The sequence below is a fragment of the Mastigoproctus giganteus genome, chromosome 5 (genome assembly GCF_048544385.1).
Source record: "Mastigoproctus giganteus isolate SK-2022 chromosome 5, ASM4854438v1, whole genome shotgun sequence".
In the NCBI taxonomy this organism is placed as follows: domain Eukaryota; kingdom Metazoa; phylum Arthropoda; class Arachnida; order Uropygi; family Thelyphonidae; genus Mastigoproctus; species Mastigoproctus giganteus.
The window spans coordinates 73,598,510-73,621,711 of NC_143579.1; the positions used below are offsets into that span (position 1 = coordinate 73,598,510).

Genomic DNA, 23,202 nt, shown 5'->3' on the forward strand with positions numbered 1-23,202 from the left:
AGTCGAACGCAGAATCACCCCAAATGAACGCAACACGATGGGAATGAAGAGAAGATTCCGAAAATGTATTTATGTGTTTTATATCAGTGAAGGGGAAACACATTTCACCATAATAACGTTAAAACCAACACAATTCCAGCTATCGGTATACAGTAATCGCAAATGCAATTTGCGATTACTGTATACCGATTAATCTGTTATAAACTGGTTTACTACCAGTTTATAACAGATTCCACTAGCAGAAACGCAACTGGAAATTGTTTTTATTGTTTTATTGTAGTAACCCCTTGAAATGTGCTTTAGGAAAATGTGAGGTGTTAATAGTGTATCTCTGCCTTTATGGTGTTGTTTATTCAGTTGCTACACGGGCGCAGCTTTGTTTATGTGTATCAAGGGTGCCTCCTCATTTTGTAATTGTGCTTTATTTCCTAAAAATTGCCTACCGAGCGTCACGTGATCACGTGCTGCTCGGGATTGTGGTTAATCGTCTCGCATGTTCGGTCTCAGTCGGCATACCTCATTCGTATACAGTCAACATTGTAGTGAACATTCGTGCTAGCGTTGTGACCACGTGTATGTGCGTAAAGCAATTTTTTTTTTTTTTTTTGTGTTCAAATTTAGTGACTGTTATTTATTAACTGTACACTACGAAAATGGCCCCAATGAAGAAGAGGGTTGAAAAGGAAGGCGGTAAGAAGAAGGAGATGATTACGGTAGAAATTAAGAAGGAAATCATCGAGAAGCACGAACAAGGTATGAAAGTGGCCGCCATCGCAAGATTTTATAAGAAGTCTACGTCAACAATTTGCACCATATTAAAGAAGAAAGAAGAACTAAGGGGACTAGATGTAGCAAAAGGAGTCACGAGAATATCAAAGCAACGGCCACGTATTCTGGAAGATGTTGAAAAGTTGCTTTTGGTGTGGATAAATGAGAAGCAACTAGCAGGTGATACTGTGACCGAGAACTTGATCTGTGAGAAGGGAAAGGCCTTGTACGCCGACCTCGTCAGTAAACAGCCAGGTACGTCTTCAGAAAACGAAGAAGGCTTCAAGGCGAGCAGGGGATGGTTTGATAACTTTAAGAGGAGAAGTGGCATCCATAGTGTTGTGAGGCACGGAGAGGCTGCGAGTTCGGACGCTAAGGCAGCTGAGGCGTTCGTTGCCGAGTTCCAGAAGCTCATGGTTTCCGAGTGTTACCTGCCGCAGCAAGTTTTTAATTGCGATGAAACGGGGCTTTTTTGGAAAAAGATGCCAAAGAGGACCTACATTACAGCAGAAGAGAATGCAATGCTCGGTCACAAGCCCATGAAAGACCGTCTCACCCTCTTGCTGTGCGCTAATGCAAGCGGTGATTTCAAAGTCAAGCCCCTGCTCGTGTATCATTCTGAGAATCCACGAGCCTTCAAGAAATGCAAGGTGCAGAAGAGCCAGTTAAATGTTATGTGGAGGTCCAACAGCAAGGCTTGGGTCACCCGTATCTTGTTCGTTGAGTGGATCAATGAGGTCTTCGGTCCTGCAGTGAAGAAATACCTTTTAGAAAAAAAACTGCCACTCAAAGTCTTGCTGGTTATGGATAATGCTCCTGCTCATCCTCCAGACCTTGAGAACGACTTACTGGAAGAATTCGAATTCATTAAGGTCCAGTTCCTTCCTCCCAACACCACTCCATTACTCCAGCCCATGGATCAGCAAGTCATTTCAAACTTTAAAAAGCTTTACATCAAGGCACTATTTCAGCGATGCTTCGAGGTGACCGAAGAAACTAACCTTACCCTCCGAGAGTTTTGGAAAAATCATTTCCACATCGTAAATTGCCTCAAAATCATCGATAAAGCCTGGGATGGGGTCACCAAGAGAACCCTCAATTCTGCTTGGAAAAAACTGTGGTCTGATTGCGTTGAGGGGTTTGCTCATGAACAGGAGCTGCCAGTTGTCGATGAAATTGTGTCCTTGGGGACGACCATGGGACTGGAGGTGAATAACGACGACATTCAAGAGCTGGTGGAGGAATATGACCAGGAGTTTACCACCGACGAACTGATGGATCTGCATCGCGAGCAACAGCAAGGAGTGATGGAGGAGATCTCGTCTGAGGAGGAGGAGAAAAAAATGGAGAAATCCTTCTCTTCAAATGAGATTAGGGAGGTGTGTAAAATGTGGGAAACAGTGCAAAATTTTGTAGAAAAACACCACCCGAATAAGGCTGTGGCAGTGCAAGCGATGAATCTGTTTAACGACAATGCAATGTCATATTTCCGCGAAATCCTCAAAAGGAGGCAAAAGCAAGTGTCATTGGAGAGGTTCTTTGTTAAAGTCGCACAAAAAGAAAAAGGCAACAGATAGTAGTGATTCCGTTAGTGACAGTGAAAGTCGTTCTACCCAATAATTAATAAATTCGATTGCTTTTAAAAATATAAAAAGGTATGTATGTATTTTGTATTAATCATTTTTACAGTATGTGAATATTTTTGAGTTTTGGAACAAATCATCTGAGTTTCCATTATTTCTTATGGGGAAATTCGCTTTGATATACGAGTGCTTTGGATTACGAGCACGTTTCCGGAACGAATTATGCTCGCAAACCAAGGTACCACTGTATACTGGATGTTGCAAAAACAAAGATTTTTATCTACACTTGCCACTGAATGAATGATGGATGTGTTAGAATACATATGAAACTCAGGAAAAACAAACAAGAAAATGTGCAACTGAGTTGAAGGGCAGCCAGCATTCATGAGTAACAACTGATACAGTGTGCATCTCTGTCAGTCAATCATTTGGCTGAATCACATAACTTGTGGCTGCCATCTAAGTTCAAGAAATAGATATTGGCAAACTTTAAGAGGCGCCTTTAATAGTTCCAAATATAAACTGGAATCCCTTCAAAAGTGAATTCCTCTCCCCGCCCTTTCCACTGTTTGGTTTTCAAGCTTGGAAATTTAATAAAAATTTAAGTTTTCTTGAATAAAATGAATTGAAAATTTAGTAAAAGAAATAATTTTGATTTAAAAAAAAAAACCTAAGCTCATGTACAAACAATTAATTTTTACCATTTTAAAAATGTCAACCACAATCAAAAGGGACAGCCGGCATTCAGCAGCATAAGCAACATCACTGTGGGTGTATCTCTCTCTCTGTTATGGACTCTGGTTTACTAGTTCTGACTAACTATCCATATTTAAAAACTTCCCAAACAAAACAATTTATAGGTATTTCTCGACTTTACGAGTTAATTCGTTCCTAGCGTGTGCACGTAAAGCAAAAACTCGTAAAGCTGGAATTTATTTCCCCATAGACATACGGTTAAAAATAGGGATTACGTTCTCAACAATGAAATTAGTTAGCTAATTAGTTTATGTTTAAACTGATTAATTTATCCAAAGAAATGAAAACGTAGCCTGTAAAATCAAGCAAATGATAATAACAAATAAATTATTTACGACTTACAAATGTTAAAGAATGTTTATTCTTCATCATCGTCGTCGACTAAATGCACACTCGTTGATCACTAATTATTGGCTCAGCACTTGCTGGTTTGTTGCACAAGGAGTCGTCTTCTTCAGAAATGCTTCAAGAGGCATTTGTTTCCAAGATAATGTTCTCTTTTCTTTATAAATTTCACGATTGCATGGATAAGCATTTTTTAATGGCACACATAAATTGCAACTAACCCGATTCGCATGGAGAAACGCATTTACGAAGCTTAAAAAAAAACAAAGGAATGAAGAGAAGATTCTGAAAATTTATTTGTTTTTTATACAATTGAAGATTTCAGTAAAGGGTGAAAAACATTTCACTTTAATAACATAAAAAACCACACAATTCCAGCTATCGGTATTTTTGCAAATGCAAGAAGATTGAATTTACTACCCGTTTATAATTGATTGCAGTAACAGAAAAGCCCAATAACCCAGAAAGTGCAAATTGTTTTTATTTGCACTTTCTGGAAATTTTAAAATGTCATTTTTAAGATATAAATAGCTTAGTTATACAGCGAAAATTTAAACTTCCGAGATCTTGAAACCAATTACCAAAAAACAATGTGTTAGTGGGTTCACATTACGATATTTTAACATACGATGGTGTCTCTGGAACTGATTAATATCTTAAAGCGGGATACACTGTATTGTATAGCTATGCACGTGGTTTGGAATCCGGTATTTATGGATGTTTATCATTATTTTTTGCGATTAATGTTCATATTTTAGATTTTGTTGACACCTGATACTTGAGGGGAAAAAAACTCTTAAACCAGGGAACTCGTAAAGCGAGAACTGCCTGTACATAACACAATTAAAAAAAATAAAAATAAAATTTTTTAAACAGTTTCCTATATGTATTTTGTGTGCCGAATTCAATTCTGACATTGGTTATTTAGTACCAATATTTTGGTAGCAATTGTCGGTATTGTTTTCATGACATTTATACGTATTAGCAGTGACAAATGATGCAAGAAAGAATCAGCAAAAAAAACCATTACACCTCCCAATTCACCTATACATTCTCTTCAACAGTTTGTCTAGTTCTTCCTTGAATTTATTTAAACTATAAATTCCACGATTACAGATGGAATTTGTTCCAACAATCAAGAACCCACTGGCTAAAGGCAAACTTCCACACATCTAGTCTGCAACCGTCATTTCTCAATTTGAATTTATGACCCCTAGTGTGTGTGTGTGTGTGGTCTGAGCAAGAGGGAGAATCCCATCAGCAATGAGCTTGCTCAATCTATTCAAAGCCTTAAACACCTCAATCAGATCATCTTGCGAGTGCCTAATCTACAGATGCTGCAATTTGCAGAACTTAAGCCTTTCTTAGTAAGAGCATCCCCTTTGTTCACCCTACCAATCTTGTTGCCCTTCTTTGTACTTGTTCCAATAGTTCCACATCCTTCCTAAAATGTGGCCTCTGGACCTGTATGCAGCACTCAAGATGTGGATTGACCATTGCTGTATACAATAGGATAATCACTTTCTTATCCCTGCTAGCAGAATTCCTGTATATCATTGACAAAACCACATGAGCTATCCTGGAAGCCTCCTGCATTGCTCAGAGAATTTCATATATGACAGCACAATTACCTCTATGTCTTTTTCATTTTCAACTACCCTGAGTGTAGTACCACACAGTTGGTACATTATTCTGGGGTTATGATAAATGCAAACATTGATAAATGCAAAATACTGCAACCCAGTTGCAGTATTTTGCATTTATCAATGTTAAATTTCAACTGCCATGTCTCAGCCCATCTGCCTAGCTTTTCTAGATCCTATTGCAATAGAATACTGTCATTAACCACCCTGCCAACCTTTGTATCATCTGCAAACTTGGACATTAAGCCTGATATGCCTTCATCAATATTATTGATAAATATAGAAAACAGCAATGGGCCAAACACCGAACCCTGGGGGACTTTACTAATAACATTAGTCCATGAAGAGCAATGTCCATCAACTGCCACTCTGTCTTCCCCCACTCAACCATCCCTTTATCCATAGCAGCAACTTTCCTTTAATACCACATTGTTCCAATTTGTACAGCAGTTTTTTATCTGTGTATCAGTATCAAAAACTTGATGAAATCCAAATATATGATATCAATTTTATTTTTGCATCCAGTTCCTTTGTGGCCACAACCTAATAACCAATCAAACTGGTCAAACAAGATTATCCCCTTAACAAACCCATGCTGTGTCTGAACTATATCTGCATTCTTGTCTGGATGATCCTGTATTGCTTCTTTAACCAGTGACTCCATTATTTTCCCCAAAACAGGAGTTAAAATAACAGGTCTGTAATTACTCATTTCAGCCTTTGTGAATTGGGGATACATTCAAATATCTCCACTCTGCAGCACTGGGAAAACCCCCTGGTGCAGCTAGTCAAATTACACTATACACCTTCCTATCATGTCAGAGCAGAATTGTAGATATTTTCAAATTTAACACTAACAACTTTTTTTCAACATTGCTCTGTAATTGTTAAGTAAGTATGCAGATCTACTCTTAATATCATTAGTGCCAACGAGGTGCATTATGGCCATAGAAGCTGATGCGCTTCTATGGCCAAAGAAAAGACAAAAGACCTAAGTGTGTACCAATACTGCAGTACAGCCACTCCCCGACTTACGTAAGGGTTGCGTTCCGTGGAACTCTACGTAAATCGAAATTTTCCTAAATGCTTATGCAGCACTCGCAAATTTGATTGAAGCAAAAAAATATATAAATCTTCGACAAACATGTAAACAGAATTATTTATTCCATTTTTTTATCTGATGTGCAGGAAAAATTACAGAAGTGTACAAAATTATAAAATTACAAAAAAGAGAGAGGAGACAGGCATAATGTCAGCAAGTTTTACCTTTTGAGCATTGTTGCCAGAATTAACTTACCAATGATAGTAGCCATATTATTAGCCGAATCAAGAATTTTTTGGAATGCTTCCTCTGTTCTATTTTGTTTAAACACACCCCATCCATTGGTAGGGATGTATCTCCATACTATTTTGATTCATACACAGAAGTACTGATGAAAAAGTTCAAAGAAGAGCAGAAAGGAGGTATAAAAGTAGGAGGGGAGAAGATAAGCACAATAAGATTTGAGATGACTATATATTAATTGCTAATAATGAAGAATTATAGAGCTCCTTGGACATCTTGAAGAGCACAATAAAGATTACAGTATGAAGATTAATAGCAATAGAACCAAGGTAATATTAATTTCAGAGGCCATAAAGAAGAATCAATATTACTGGGTCCATTGTTGTTTTGTATGTTTATCAATGATATTGATCAAAGCATATCAAGCTTAATGTCAAAGTTTGCAGATGATACAGGGTTGTTAGCAACAGTAATGACAGTATGCTGCTGCAACAGGATCTGGAAAAGTTGGGCAGATGGGCTGAGAAGTGGCAACTGAAGTTTAACATTGACAATGCAAAGTACTGCATATGGATAGCAGTAACCCCAAAGAAATGTGCTAATTGGGTGGTGTTACACTCAGGGTAGTGGAGAATGAAAGAGACCTGGGGGTAATTGTGCAGTTAGATATGACTGCACAATCAAATCAGTCAGTTATGACTGTTTTCTGACAGTGCAGACAGGCTGCCAGAGTAGGTCATGGGGTCTTGTCAATGATATACAGGACTTTTGGTAGCAGGAATAAGGAGGTGATTTGTATAAGGCAATGGTCAAGTCACACCTTGAGTACTACGTACAGGTCTGGAAGCCTCATTTTAGGAAGGATGTAGAGTTGCTAGAACAAGTACAGAGAAGGGCAACAAGACTGGTGAGAGGAAACAAAGAGGTTCTCTTACGAAGAAAGGCTTAAGTTCTGCAAATTGCAGCGTCTGGAGACTAGGCACCTGTGAGGTGATCTGATTGAGGTGTATAAGGTATTGAATGGTTTGAGTAGGCTCAATGCTGGTGGGATTCTTCTGCTTGCTCAGATTACGAACCTGGTGGGGCATAAATTCAAATTGAGGAAAGACATTTGTAGAATAGATTTGTGGAAACTTGCCTTTAGTCAGTGGGTGGTTAGTTGCTGGAACAAACTTCCATCTGTTGTTGTGGAAGTTGATAGCTTAAATAAATTCAAGGAAGAAATGGAATAACATTGGAACAGGTTGACAAGGTATTTGGGAAGCATAATAACAGAAAATAGAAAAGGCCTGGAAGAAATAAAAACAAGAATTGCAACAAGCAAAGAGGCATTTAGTAATAGAAAAGAACTATTGAGAAGAAATGTCACGAAGGAATTAAGAAAGCAAATGGTAAAAACATTAATATGGACTGTTACACTATATGGCTTCGAGACATGGACACTGGTAAAGAGGAGATTAGATGCCTAGAAGCTTTCGAGAAGTGGGTGTGGAGGAGAACGGGACCGGTGAAATGGGTGGGCAGAGTGAGTAATGAGATTTTTGAGGAAAGTAGAAAAGAGAACATTAGTAAAGAATTAAGGAGTCAAAATAACTTTATAGATGTATTGAGAAGAGAAAGCATGTAGAGGAAAGGGACTGAGGGGTAGTATGCGAAAAGAACTGTTGGGAGAATGAGAATTGGAATGATGGATTGGATTGTAAGAGGAAATTGTGCAGAAATTAAAAGTATAGAACAAGATAGACGCATGGTGTCAATGGAGCCCTTAACCTGCCTGAGGGCAGAAAACTTGAAGGTTTTGTAATTGCAAAATATAAATATGAAACACAGATCCAGATTAACGTGTCTGCAATTTTATGTACAGTACTGTATTTATTTCAAATGAATTATTTGCCTGCTGTGTTGAATACTGGAAACGATGGAAGTCGTGCTGTTTATCTGATTGGTTAAAACCAATCAGATGACCAGCACGACTTCTGGGTATGTATTAGTGTTAGTTGTCTGACGGCAACAGGGGTTTCCCTCATCTCTGCAGCAACTTCTGGGTATGTGGGATAGGTGGTTAGATAGGTTTTAAAACACTAAATTGCAGAATGGTAATCTATTTGGCCCTTAATTCGTGCTTAGCAGAATTAAGTGAATTGAATTGAATCAATTGCCTCAAGGCTAGAGGTGCAAACAATACGTTCCCAGTAGTGTCTCGTAATCCATTTGTTATATGGAAATTTTCTTCATTCTACTGAAACTATTATAAATATAATTACCAAGGGAAATTTAAAAAAAAATTGCTAAATAAGAATTTTCTCTACAAAGACGTTCGTTAAACAGAGTTATACTGGCATATTTGTATATACCAAAATATTTTCGCCACCCGTAAGCGACTCTTACCTCGCCTACCCACTTGCTACGCCCCTGCACATGCCAGTAGCGTGCAAGCACTCCTCTACTTATGTACAAATGACTTATGTACAACTCGCAGATACGTACAAAGCTGTTGCTATGTTTGGTTATAAGATTCAATTTTGAACGCCTCTGTGATATTTTTCCAAAGCAGATTTCTGGAGGTCACCACCATAAAACAATAAAAACAATTTGCAGTTTCCTGTTTATTGGGCTTTTCTGTTAGTGCATCTATGAAAAACAGGCAGTAAACTCGATCTCATTGCATTTGCGATGATACCGATAGATGGAATTCAGTGGAAATTTACGTTATTATGGTGAAATGTGCTTCCCCTTCACTGAAATCTTCAATCATATAAAAAACATAAATAAATTTTCAGAATCTTCTCTTCATTCCTATTTTTTTGAGCTTCATAAATTTATTACTCCATATCTCACTTGTGCATATTGCGTTAGTTGCAATTTGTACATTCCGTGTTCTTTGTTATTGATTGCTTATTTTCTTACTGTTTTAAACTTTACAACCAAAAAAAACTGTCAGAGAACAGAAATATCAATTAGCCACACTATTAATTAAGCTATGTATAAGCGTAAATTTATTTTTATTTTGCTAACCTGAAGGAAATATTCTTCCAATTTGCACGCATCATTTAATTTTGTTTTGTTAATTGGAGGAAGTAAAATATATATCTGTGCTCTATATCTTTACTTTTATAGCCTGTGTATAATATTTCTCATATTTTCGCTCATTAGAATAGCAGTTTAATACAATTAAAATTCAGTTTGCAAACGTGATCACAATAACCGGCACTTATTGCATATCATGTAGTGAACAGTATTTTATTTTGGAGAGTCCATCATAAAGTGATTTGATTGTAGATTAAATTAAATTACATATCATATTTAGATTAAATTAGTTTTGAATAAATACTGTACTCTACATTATTATTCATTGTATGTTTTTTCAGCCTCATTTAACTCAGTTACAAATCGTAAAATGCTGTACATGAAGTTTGTTGGGGGTTATAATCTGGGTGTGTTGTACTGTAATCTACAAGACCGAATTGGACTTACGTACATAAAAAATAACTGATTAAGTACATAAGTCGAGGAGTGCCTATACATTCAATTTCATAATATTGTTTCCTATTTGATTAGCAGGTTAATTAACAACTTGCTTAATCAGAAAACAGTAGTAATGGAAGTATGTGATGGAAGTAAAAAAGCTTATGTAGCAATCAGCCAAAAAAAAAAAAAAAAAACCCCAATTTCACACATCCATAAAAGTTTCTCCAATTCCTCTTTGAATTTAAGCTATCAACCTCACAACGACAGATGGAAGTTTGTTCCAGCAATTAGCCACCTGCTGGCTAAAGGCAAATTTCCGCACATCTGTTGTACAACTATCTTTGCTCAATTTGAATTTAAGCCTCCTCAGGTTTGTAATCTGGGTAAGAGGAAGAATCCCATCAGAATTCAGCATGCTCAACCTATTCAAGGCCTTATACACCTCAATCAGATCACCTCGCAGGTGCATAGTATCCAGCCGCTGCAATTCGCAGAACTTAAGCATTTCTTGGTAAAAGGACCCCTTCGTTCCCCTCACCAATCTTGTTGCCTTTCACTGTACACACTAAAGCAACTCTACATCCTTCCTAAAATGAGGTCTCCTGACCTGTATGCAGTATATCAAGGCATGGCCTGACCTGACCACTGCCTTATACAAAGGGATAATCACTAGCAAAATTCTTGTATATCGCTGACAATACTCCATGACCTGTTCTGGCAGCTTGTCTGCATTGCTCAGAAAACTTCACATCTGATTGCACCATTAACTCCCAGATCTTTTTCATTTTCTACCACCCTAAGTGTAGTACCACACGGTTGATACATTTCTCTGGGGTTATTTCTACCCATATGCAGTACTTTGCATATGGGTAGAAGTAACCCCACATATTACGTTATAATGTTAAACTTCAGTTTCCACTTTTCAGCTCATCTGCCCAAATTTTCAAGATGATGTTGCAGTAGCACACTGCCATTACTGTCATTAACCACCTTGTCAACCTTTGTATTATCTACAAACTTCAACATTAAGCCTGATATACCTTCATCAATATCATTGATAAACATACAAAACAACAGTGGGTCCAAAACCAAATCCTGGGGGACTCCATTAATAACATTAGTCCACAAAGAGCAGCATCCATTTAGTAACACTCTGTCTTCTCCAATTCAACCAACCATCTTTTATCCATCGTAGCAACTTACCCTTAATACCATACTGCTCCAATTTGTACAGTAGTCTTCCATGCACAAATGTCAAAAGCATTCCAGAAATCCAAGTATATGATATCAAAATTATTTTTTGCGTCCAGTTCCTTTGTGACCACATCATAGTATCCAATCAAATTTGTCAGACAAGACTTTCCCTTAACAAACGCATACTATGTCTAAATTATTACTGCAGCCTTGTCTAGATGATCCTGTAATGCATCTTTAACCAATGATTCCATTATTTTCCCAAATAATAATAACTACTATTATTTGACTAACAACAGAATTGTTAATCAAATGACTAACAGATTAGTTTTTATTATTCAGCATGGTCCTGCTGATGCACTAATATGCCTAAAAAGAAGGATACAAAAAAATATCTCCAACATTATTTTTTTTAGATATTTTAAGAATGTCATTTATGTGATTTAAGAATGGTCAATTACTGTTAGAATTTTATATCTAACTCTTCCAGAAAGTTTTATTAGTATAAGTTTAATTCATCAAAGTATCCCAGGGGCTCAACTTCTGGTGACCCTGAGTGGGTCACTATAAGTTTAATTCATCAAAGTATCCCAGGGGCTCAACTTCTGGTGACCCTGAGTGGGCTTGGCACACTCAGGGTCCTGAGCTGGATATCATCGTTCTTCTCTCTCTCCAGGGTAATTCAGAAATTTTTTTTAGGTTTTGCAGCATACGCCTCAGGCTTCCTTGCACCATATGGTTAATAATAATCTGTCATTGTGGAAGTTGATAGTTTAAATAAATTCAAGGAAGAACTGGACAAACTTGGGGAGAAAATGGCTAGGTGAATAGGAATTTTTTTTTGGTTTGTTTGTTTGCTTAGGAGTTTTATGGCACTTTTTTTTTTTTTTTTTTTTGCTGATGCTGTATAAGCTAGCTTTCTTGCATCACATGCCACTACTAAAGCTAAGCGCAGAATATAAATTGTAAATATAGTTAGCTGTTTTACATATTTGCTGTAATTCATTCTTTCTTCAATACCCTCTAATGCTTCCATACCAGCACTATTTGAATTAGAATCTGATTTGCCATATAACAGATTGCTTGTGTAGACTCTTTTTCTTTGAAGGGGAAGGAACTTCAACTAGCTACATAGAGAGGTCTCACAGAGGATAAGATGCCAAACTAAGCTGATAAACACTGCCATTCTAAATATGCCACAATTCTAAAAAAGGTCTTTGAAAAGTTCTGAAACTGTACTTGCTATTTTGAATTGTAACTATTTGGAACACATTTTTCCAAATAGTGGCATTCATATGTTCCACTCCTTGCAACATTTGTTTCATTAGTTTCTCAAAACACGTACAACACTATTTTTCTACATTCTCTTCAGTGTAGTGACCATCGTTTTTTTTTTTTTCAAACCTTCAGTAACTATTGATGAATCTTAAAACCATTTGTACTATTATCATATGCCATCTAGCATTATTCTGAAACAGAAACTATGGCTTACTCAACATCTTTGGCTTTTATCTCAACTATACCATTGAAGTGATACCATACTGTCTGTTTATAATTATCATTAGGTTACAAGGGAATCAGTATTGCAAAATGATGTCTTTAATAAAATGGTCGGCATAACCTTTCCTGCAGAAGAAGTAAAAAATTATTCTGGTGAAGAGGAATTTTTGTTTTCCAATACATACCTACTATTTTGATTCTGGATCATAATGTTTAATCAATAATTCCTTGCATATAATGGAGGATACAAAACCTTAATCCTGTTCCACTTTTGCAACATGTTACTGAAACACACAGAGAGAGAGAGAGAGAGAGAGAGAGAGAGAGAGAGAGCGAGAGAGAGCGAGAGCGAGAGAATGTGATGAACCGTCTCCAAAGACACATTCAGATGATTCTTGCAATGTCAAAAACTACTCCACATATTCTACAACAGAAACTATCATGACTGCTTGGCCTGCCACTCACGGTTTATTCTTGACCATTACCTTGCCATCCTTAAAATGCCAGTTCATTCAAATATGGTTGTCCTACTTTATGCATCAAGTATATAAGCTTCTGGATGTTTCCCTGAGCACCTTTCCCAGGTTAAAACAAAATTTGGTCACACATCAGTAAATTTTTTTCTTTTTTTGTTAGTTGTTGGCGCATCGGCTTCTGTGGCAATAATGCACCTCCCAAAGTTTTTGCATTTACTCTGATCCAAGCCCGAGGCAGATTCGAACCCGCAACCTTTGGGTTGCCAGGCAGGCACTTTACCCGACCAGCTAGCCCGGTTGGCATCAGTACATTAAATCATACAAAATACCCTTTGTATTTTCCCTTGATAAAATGTACTTCAAATGCAGTTAATTAAAATATTCTTATCAAATAACTAGTTGCAAGCTCCCTTAACTAGTGTGGTTGTGCCAGAATACAGAACATTTATTTATTTATTTATTTATTTCTATGCAAATATCAATAACTAAGTTTAATGGTGACCTCTATTCTACTAACTCAGTAAACCTTTCACTGTTAGGTGAGAAGCCTTCTACCTCAATGCAGTCTCTTACAGTGCCTTAAACTATGTTAGAGATACAAAGGTTGGCAGGGTTGTCAAGGACACTACTGACACTATGCTGCTGCAACAGGATCTGGAAAGGTTGAGCAGATGGGCTGAGAGGTGGCAAATGAAGTTTAACATTGACAAATGTAAAGTACTACACATGGGAAACAGCAACCCCAGAGCAACGTATCAACTCTGTGGTACTACACTGACAGTGGTAGAGAATGAAAGGGACTTGGGAGTGGTTGTGCAGGCAGATATGAAGTTCTCTGAGCAGTGCAGATGGGCTGCAAGAGTAGCTCATGGAGTATTGTCAATGATATACAGGAATTTTTCCAGCAGGGATAAGGAGGTGATTATTCCATTGTATAAGGCAATGGTCAGGCCACACCTAGAGTACTGTATACAGGTCTGGAGGCCTCATTTCAAGAAGGATGTAGAGCTGCTGATGTAGGAACGAGTACAGAGAAGGGCAACAAGATTAGTGAATGGAACAAAGGGGTGCTCTTACGAAGAAAGGCTTAAGTTTTGCAAATTACAGTGTCTGGAGACTAGGCACCAGCGAGGTGATCTGATAGAGGTGTATAAAGCCTTGAATGGTTTAAGCATGCTCAATGCTGATGGGATTCTTCCTCTAGCTCAGAAAAATCACCTGAGAGGGCATAAATTCAAATTGAGGAAAGACAGATGTAGGATAGACGTGCGGAAATTTGCCTTTAGCCAGCGGGTGGTTGGTTGGTGGAACAGACTTCAATCCCTTGTGGTGGAGGTTGATAGCCTAAATAAGTTTAAGGCTCAGCTGGACAGGTATTTTGAACGAACTGAGGGGTGAAGTGGAAGTGGGTTTTTTTTTTTTTTTTTTTTTGGCTGATGCTGCATAAGCTTGCTTTCTTGCATCAAATGCCTCTACTAATGCTAAAATGCTAATGCTAATACTCAAAAGGTACCAATGAATGCTTTAATTTGAAATTGCTGTTTTTGTGGAATTTGAAACTCTACACATGGTATACTGCTTTTATGAATTAGAATATTAATTCTATAGATTCACTTTTTCTGAAGTAGACTAAAGAATTAAGTTCAAACTGTCCCTATGCTTACTATTAATAATTTCCTAGATTTGGTTAGCAGTCAATACTTATATTTTTATTTTCAAGGTAAATATTCCCATTTTTTTTTGGTTTCAATCATAATATGCAAAGGAATCATGCTAATTAAGCTGAAGTAATTAATTTCATTATATGCACAATATGGTGCACAAGAATGAGTGCAATCCATGTTTCTTAGTCACATATTTTTATCGAACATTCCTGTCTCTGATTTTCCTTCTACTTCACCAAACATAGAACTCTCAAACCACAATGTTCAAATTAGTAGGCTGAATGCTGTGAACTCTATACCGTTAGTAGTGCTGTGTTTTACTGGTACTTGGCTTTGATTTGGCATTAATGGTTTAATCAGTTGATAAATGCACAAACAGTTATATACATTATGTGTATGCATTAAAAGTGATCATTAAAAGTGATCTACGATGCATTTAGAGCTAAAGCCTCAAGCTGCGAGCAAATTTAGACAATAGGATTCTTATTCAGAATTCTATTTATTCAGAAATGGCTATGTATTAATGATGCTATTGCACTTAATATATACTTAAGTGATCTGCTTGTTATTTGACCACATGCCTCTGACTTTGAGTTAAATATGAAAGTTTAAGATAAATATATTATTGGATCTTGCATTTAATAGTTCAAAGCTAACAGAAATTTTGGTGACCTTTAACAAGGAAGCAATTAATTCCAGCTGTTGAAGAAGAAAATAAATTAAATTAAGCTATGCTATTATATTGTGTAACATAACCTTTAAATGAGAATTCAGTGCTCATGCTGACAAAAGTTTTCCTGTTGGAAAGGAAAATTATTGTATGTAATCTTTAAATGGGAATACAGTGCTCATGTTGACATGCTGTCAGCTGCAAGATTATCTAACTTTTGTTTCTGTAATTGAATGAAACAAAATGAGGGTTATCTATGTTAGCCATAGAGTAATTTGTAATGACCACCTAAACAGTACTAAGAGAAGTTAACTGCTTAAACGCTCAACTTCATCTGAGAATTTCAGCATAACAAAAACTTACAAAAGTTCAAAGTGATAAATTACTAAAGTAACTAAAGTTATTTAGTAATTTATCACTTTGTTAAGAACAGCTCATTATTTATTTGCACTTGGGACATTTGTACATCAAAACACAGTGCTTGGTGTTTGTAAACCTGTTTCATTTGGGAACTTATTGGCCAGCCATACAAAAGTTTCTTTTTAGGTAAAAGAACTTTTACTTCATAAATACTCTTATCTTGATTACAAAAGCGAAGGGCTCAGAGACGTGTGTGAGACTAATTAAAAGCTATTCCCAAGAAGCATACTGCTGTTCCTATTATTAGTTGTCTAATGAAAACACATGTCTTTAAGAAGAGGAATTGTTCATATGAAAAATTTAGAATTTTCTTTTCTTTATACTCCTCTAGTTTCTAGTTTCCACTCATTAAAATAAAATTTTAGAGAAAAAAAGGTTACAAGAGGTTTGACATACAAAAGTTTATATTTTTTGAAAACATTACAGTTATAATAATTTATAAATAACTGAAAAAATTTAGTTCTACCAAATTTATTTATTTAACAATGTATGATTTAAATGCACATTAAACAGAAATTAAAATTCATTACCTGTGGACCAGATAAGGATGAATAGCCTCAGCAACATCTGTATGATGGACATAAAGGCTTACTAACTGAGGCAAATAAAAATCTACCTCCTTGTCACCAAATCCAAACATGCGATTCCCTAAAAAACAATAATTTTAGTTTAATGTACATACTTTTTAAATATTTATGATTGATGCAGGTATTCTATATTTCATTAGTAATCACAACAACTAACAACCTGAAATGCAACTGTGGTTAACTGTCATAAGCAAATTCCACTCACCTTAAGTCGATTTCTAACCTTTCTCTTCTAATTATAATGCTCACATGATTTAAGTTCTTCAAGTTTTAATCAACACTTCAGCATGGGTGGTCCCATTGTTTATTTATTTATTATTTTTTTTTTGGGAGGGGGTGATAATGCAGTGTTCCAGAAATCATTAAGCTTTAATCATCAAGTAGCAGTAAAAAAAATTCACATTATTCTGATTATTGGGAATATAGCTCCTTTAGCCTCTGACTCTGATCACCCCAATCACCAACGTTTTACCATTTAAAAGAATGAAAAGTAAAATTAAACATGTTATTCCACACACTTAAACATGGATTGTGACTGCCAGCTGCCTGTCAACTTTTAACCCTCTCAGAACTTGCATACCACCTTCAAATAATCATATCAAACATGCTATAACAGGTTTAATTTTCCTGTCTCCAGCAGATTACAATATATTTCAGGTAACATTTTGAATATAACTTATATATTTTTATAAATGAGAATACAGAATACTGTGTAGTTATTTTCTATTTCTATGTGGTGTTCTGGGTCCTTTAGTCATGAAATAAATTCAGAGAACAGTAGAAAAATTCTGAAAATTTTACTTGAGTAGATTTTTCAGCAAGCAATCTATACAACACAGCAGCACAGACATCAAAGCTAGTATGAATGCATTATGAAATAATTCTAATGAAAAACTCCTTGGAAACAACTGATTTCCCCAAGAAACACAGATACCAGAGAACAATCAGAAATATTATCTGGTATATAATATATCAAGAGTTAGTTAATGTACCCACTGTGTCACACTTCAGGATTTTTGGTTATCAAATACCTTTATCCCAGGGGTTAAGAATTTTTACACTACTCAAGAAGTGTACCTAAAACCTTGCCACATATTTGTGTGATGGTTGGATTTTCGTAGTTTTTTGGGGAGGAAAAAATCTATCACATCAATTTTGATAGGTTAACCTGTACAAATATTCTAAATAATTCTTAACATTTTGATGAACAGGTTCACAGCTACTCTTCCAAATTTATGAAATTTTTTAAATATTTCTTTTATTGAAGAAATGAGGGACTATGGAGTTGGACTAACAAAACATTCTGAAAATGATGTTTCAATCCAGCTTTTCCTACTTGAGTAATACCTGTATGTATTTCATTAACTACACTTTAAAATATATCAAATATAATAAAGGTTTCATGACAAAAAGGAATAATCCAACAAGGTCTGTAACATTGCTTGTCAAATCATTTCATGTTCCTTCTTTTTACTAGGTTCAAAGTTAAAACAATTTGTTAGTATTCCAGGGAAACAGTGACACCTAAATAAACATACTTTCAGGTTAAATAAATAAAACATATGTATAAAACTTAAATAATAAAACATATGTATAAGATCTACAGAATAAGATAATTGAACTGTACATAAGTACTCATTCTTCATTTCGATTAGTCGTTTCAATACATTCCCCCTTGATAACCATTGAATTTCACTGTGTAATAGAAGATGTTCATAATCGCTTCCTAATTCTTTGCATAAAGCAGTAAAGATTCTGGAATTCAAGGAACAGGCTTTTATATAGTTAACAAATTTGACATATTCTTGAATAGCTGTATTCAAAACCAAAGGCATTATAATTATTGATTAATTTAAAAAATTCTTTAGCCGTTGTAGGGGTTTTTCAAAACAAAAAATCTTCACTGACAGTGTCCTTAAAACCTCACAAAGCACATTTAATTGGCATTATCTCTTATGTCTGTACTTTCATCCACTTGTAAAGAAAAAACTGACAGCTTTGAATACGCTTTATGGAGTTTCTTCAATATTATTTGCCATTTCCATAATTCTAAGCTTCACCGTATTATCGATAAGGAGAGTAAATGCAGCTGATTTTTTCATTTTATAAAGGCGAGATGTAAAAATTACATCTTGCCTTTTAGTATGGGGAGTATTAACTTTTCACCAATAGTATGAGGGTATCCTGTCTCGGCTAATTAGTTTTGCAACTTCATATGAAGCCATAACAAAGTCTTCATTACATCTCAGGGAAACCGTCTTTACAAAACTTTTTCTAGATGAAATAGATTCATTTTTCTTATTAAAGAAAAATTCCTTTGGCTTATTTGTGTATTCTGAATGCACACAATCTAAGTGCAGTTTCGACGGTTTCATGAATTCATTTGACGTTTCAAAACAAATAATGCACAATGGCATATGGTTATCGCAGATGAAACCAAATTTTAAATAATCTTTATAATACTGCCTTGTCCAAGAGGTTTTGGATTTCTTTTCCACACTGCCAGTCTGCCCATTGCCAAGGAGGGTTTATTAATATTATTTCCATTATCTCTACTTGTAATAGGCAGCACATCACTTGACTTGTTAGGTGGACACTTCTTCAGCCACTTATCCTTATTAAAAATGACAGGATGTTTGTAAAAATATTTATTTTTAAAAAATGTATAATACTATGTATTAAATTTATCACTTCACAGGCAACAGTGACGAAAAGGAATAAGACAACAACAGGCACGTACACTCCGCTTGTCGGATTCTCACTGACTACAGCATGGTTTGTAAGTTAGAGATAGCACAGGCCACAGAGTAGTAACCTATCTTACTACTCTGTAGCACAGGCAGTCCATCACCTCAGACACAAGATGTATGCATGCATGCTAATTACATGGCATAATAAAATTGATGAGCACATCAGCCACTTTATTTTTTTTAGATATAAATTCAATAAATTATAAAAGCGTTAAATTTATTTTTAGTATAACTGGGTATTTGGTATTTTATTACATTTTCATTTTTTCGGGAAATCTTCTTATACTTTTATTTAGGTATATTTCACATAAGTTTTTCGCAGGCTGGTATTTTCTCTTTGTGGACCGGTACCAGGCCGCAGACTACACTTTGAGAAACCAAAGTGTAGTCCCAAATTCACTGGAACTACACTTCGGTTTCCCAAAGTGCAGAAGAATTCTTCCGTATGGAAGAATTGTCTCAATGAATCCTATGCATTTAAGCCCTATTTGACACAATAATGAATCACATATCATTGTCCAATCTATATATCCAACATGATACTTGCTTCAAAACGGTTGTCAATGAAGTGGCTAAAAACACTCTCATCATGCAACACTAGCTCGACAAGTACTGGTATGCACACAGCCCCTGCTTAGTAGCGATCAGGGACAGCACCTCTAGCGGCAGTTACGGAAAGTAAAGAATCAAATGATCACCTCTCATATAATCAGATAGATTCCATCTACCTCAGGTGCCTTTATGTTTAAGTTCAACAATTTCTCTTCCACTTTCCTCTCAGTTATCACAAAATCATTCAGTACCTGTTAAAGTCTGATAAATTTCTGGCATTCCTCCCCCCCTCCCTAAAGAATTCTTCATGCATGAATGTGGATAAATACCAATTTAGCCTGTCAGCAACCTGAGCAGGATCATCAAAAGTTAAACCACCGACATCAAGTGGAGCAATGTGATTCAACCCTTCCTTCTACTCTTAATAGAAATAAAGTCTTTGCTGCTTTTCTTGGTATTGTTTGCAAGAGACTTATAGTAATAGTATTTGCCACATAGTGCAAGGAAGCCACGGACTTTTGCTGCACTGGAAAAAAAAAAAAAAATGAGAAGTAGATAACAAAATACAAATTATATGATTCCTTCCTCACACAGGTAACAGTTGACCTTTGAATTTATTCAAACTGTCAGCCTCAACTACATGCAAGGACAACTTGTTCCAGCAATCAATGACTTGCTACCTAAAAGAAAACTTTCTACAATTTAATCTAAACCTTAGCCCCTGTAATTTGAATTTATGACCCCAAGTTCTGGAATTCTTTAGTAACAGTGAGAATTCCACCTTCATTCATTTTACTAATCCCTCTCAGTCTTATAAACCTCAAATCAGATCAACTCTGAGGTGCTTAGTTTCCAAGCTCTGTAGATCACATAATCAGAGTCTTTCCTCATACGGCTGTCCTGCCAATCTCACCAATTGACTTTCCCATCTTTGGACCCTTTCAAGAAGCTCAATGCCTTTTTTCAGATGAGGTCTCCATGCTTGAACACAGTATTCCAAATGTTGTCTTACAATTGCCTTATACAGTGGGATTATGATCTCCCTATCTCCAGTCTTTCCTGGCTGCCTGTTTACACTGTTCACTAAATTTCATATCTGCCCGTATTGTAACTCCCAGATCCCTTTCCTCCTCCACTGTTTTTAATTCAACCCCACCAAGTGTATAACTGATTTCTGGGTTGCTATTCTTCAAGTGTAAGACCTTGCATTTGGCAGCTAAGCATTAAAGCATAGCTGCCGCTTCTCTGACTATCTTTGAAGTCTGTTCAAGTCATCCTGAATCTGATTTTGTTATTTGGTCATGAGCTATGTGATATTTATGTTCATTAATTCTTTCGAACAATAACTCTACTGGTTTGTCCAACGTATGATTTTTGGCAGTCTTTGCATTGTAAATTATATACAGGGTGCTTGGTGGCAAGAGTACCAAAAAAGAGCAAAAAAAAAAAAGTCTGAAAAAAAAAAAAAAAAAAAAAGAATCCCTTCTAACATAATCTTGAACTCACCCACACAACTAAGATGCTCACAGAGGTCAGGTGGCACACAGCTCTCCAATCCAACAACATCCAAATCCTCACTCTTGCCCCAAACACCCTAAACCCCAGTGACAAACTTACCCAAGTCCAACCCCAGGAGACCCCAACCAGAGTTCTAACTCCAAACCCTCCCACAGTCCAAGGGAGGGTGTGGAGTTAATTGACTTATTAATAAGTCAATTAACTTTGGAAACTATTAGAAAACTATTCAAAACCGTGCAAATACCCAATTCTCCTCCTGATGGCTGCCAACCAAATCAAGACCAAACCCCAACAAACAAGAAACGTAATCAAATTTGCATGTAATGTGTAATCAAATTAACGGGTAACAATATGTATTCAAAATCAACAATCCTATGCAAATCGTATCACTACAATTCACCAATTCTACTGCCTTTACAGTCACTGAAGGAAGTACTACAAAGCGTCCAAGAAAAATCTACAATTCTCCAAGAAATTAAAGGCAGGTTTAATTGCTCATTATTTAACCAAGTTCCAATCCTAGAATAAAAACAATATGATACTATTGCACACCCAAGGCAGCAGAGAAAAATGAAGACCTGTGGGTTACTGTACGGTCAGATATAAAATTCTCTGAGTAGTGCAGAGATGCTACAAGGACAGCTCATGCGATTCTATTGATGATATACATGAATTTTGCTAGCAAGAACAAGGATATAATTATCTTGTTGTAAAAAGCAATGGTTAAGCCACTCTCACTTGAGGAAGAATGCGAATCTGTTGAAATGGGTACCACACAATGAGTAACAAGATTAGTCAGGAGTACAAAGTGTACTCTAACTATGAAAGACAAGAGTTCTGAAACTGCATCATCTGGACACTAGGCACCTGCGAGGAGACCTGACTGAAGTGTATAAGGCTTTAAAATGGATCGCGTAAACTAAATGCTGTTTGCATCCTTACTTTCGTGAACACACATAAGGACACAAGTTTAAATTGAAAAAGGATGGTGTAGGATAGGTGAGTGAAAATTTGCTTTAAGCCAAAGAGTCATTGATTGTTGGGACAAGCTTCATCAGTATCATTAATAGTGATAACAGTAAGGAGTCCAGCACTAAAACTTACAGGAATCCACTAACATTAGTCTAAGAAGAGTGTTCCCATTCATAACCACTTTGCCTTCTGCCACTGACTTACTGCTTAATCCATTGCAGTAACTTGTTCCCAATACAAAACTGCTTTAATTTGCATAACAGTCCTTCTTGTGGAAGTCAACAGGTTTACTGAAATCTATGTATAAGTGAAATTGTTTATTTATTTTTATTTTTTTTGCATCCAGTTCACAGCAAAAGCCTGTGGCTTCCTTGCACTCTGTGGTTATTACTATTACATTTCAGGCACATCAGCAAATAGACATGATTTATAAAGGGGAAAAAAGGGGGAGGGGGGGGGGGGGCAGAAGGGCCAAAAAGCAACAACTTTTTTGTATGAACCAAAGTCATTTCATTTTTGCACACATTTCTCTAATCAGCTGTTTTTGTTATTTGGTTTTTAGGAGCATTAGCAACTAAGGCCATATTGCTCCAGGGATATGCGGTGGTCATTCCCTGACTTTTCCGCATCCTCTGTATTTGGTGGTCACGGGTTCGATTGTTGTTGGGATTGTTGTTGTTATTTGGTTTTTAGGAGCATTAGCAACTAAGGCCATATTGCTCCGGTGATATGTGGTTGTCATTCCCTGACCTTTCCACATCCTCCGTATTTGGTGATCACGGGCTTGAACACCGGTCTAAGCAAGAAGCGTGTGCTATGCACTGCTGCTCCTGCCCACCTGGCTACGGAGGTGGCCTTTGTTGTTGGGGTTTAAAGTGCAATGGCTACTTAGGCCATATTGCACTTATGGAAGTGGTGCATACCGCCTGCGTTTGTTGATTTAGAAGCAGTTAAAAACGGTTATACAATCCTATTCATTTTAGGAAGGAGAAGAATTCTGCGAGATTTGATTTTTCGTCTATGATATGGCTAAGTGACAAAGGTTCCTTTA

General features: G+C 36.4%; 1 protein-coding gene across 2 annotated transcripts in view; it reads right to left on the bottom strand.

Annotated features, from left to right (window-relative positions):
- fwd (phosphatidylinositol 4-kinase beta fwd) overlaps positions 1 to 23,202 on the bottom strand; it is a 241,061-nt gene that overhangs the window by 149,649 nt on the left and 68,210 nt on the right. For both annotated transcript variants that reach the window (XM_090374066.1, XM_090374067.1), the window contains exon 3: positions 16,303 to 16,420. In XM_090374066.1, coding sequence (XP_090230192.1) covers positions 16,303 to 16,420 — 118 coding nt within the window. The remainder of the gene's footprint in view (positions 1 to 16,302; positions 16,421 to 23,202) is intronic.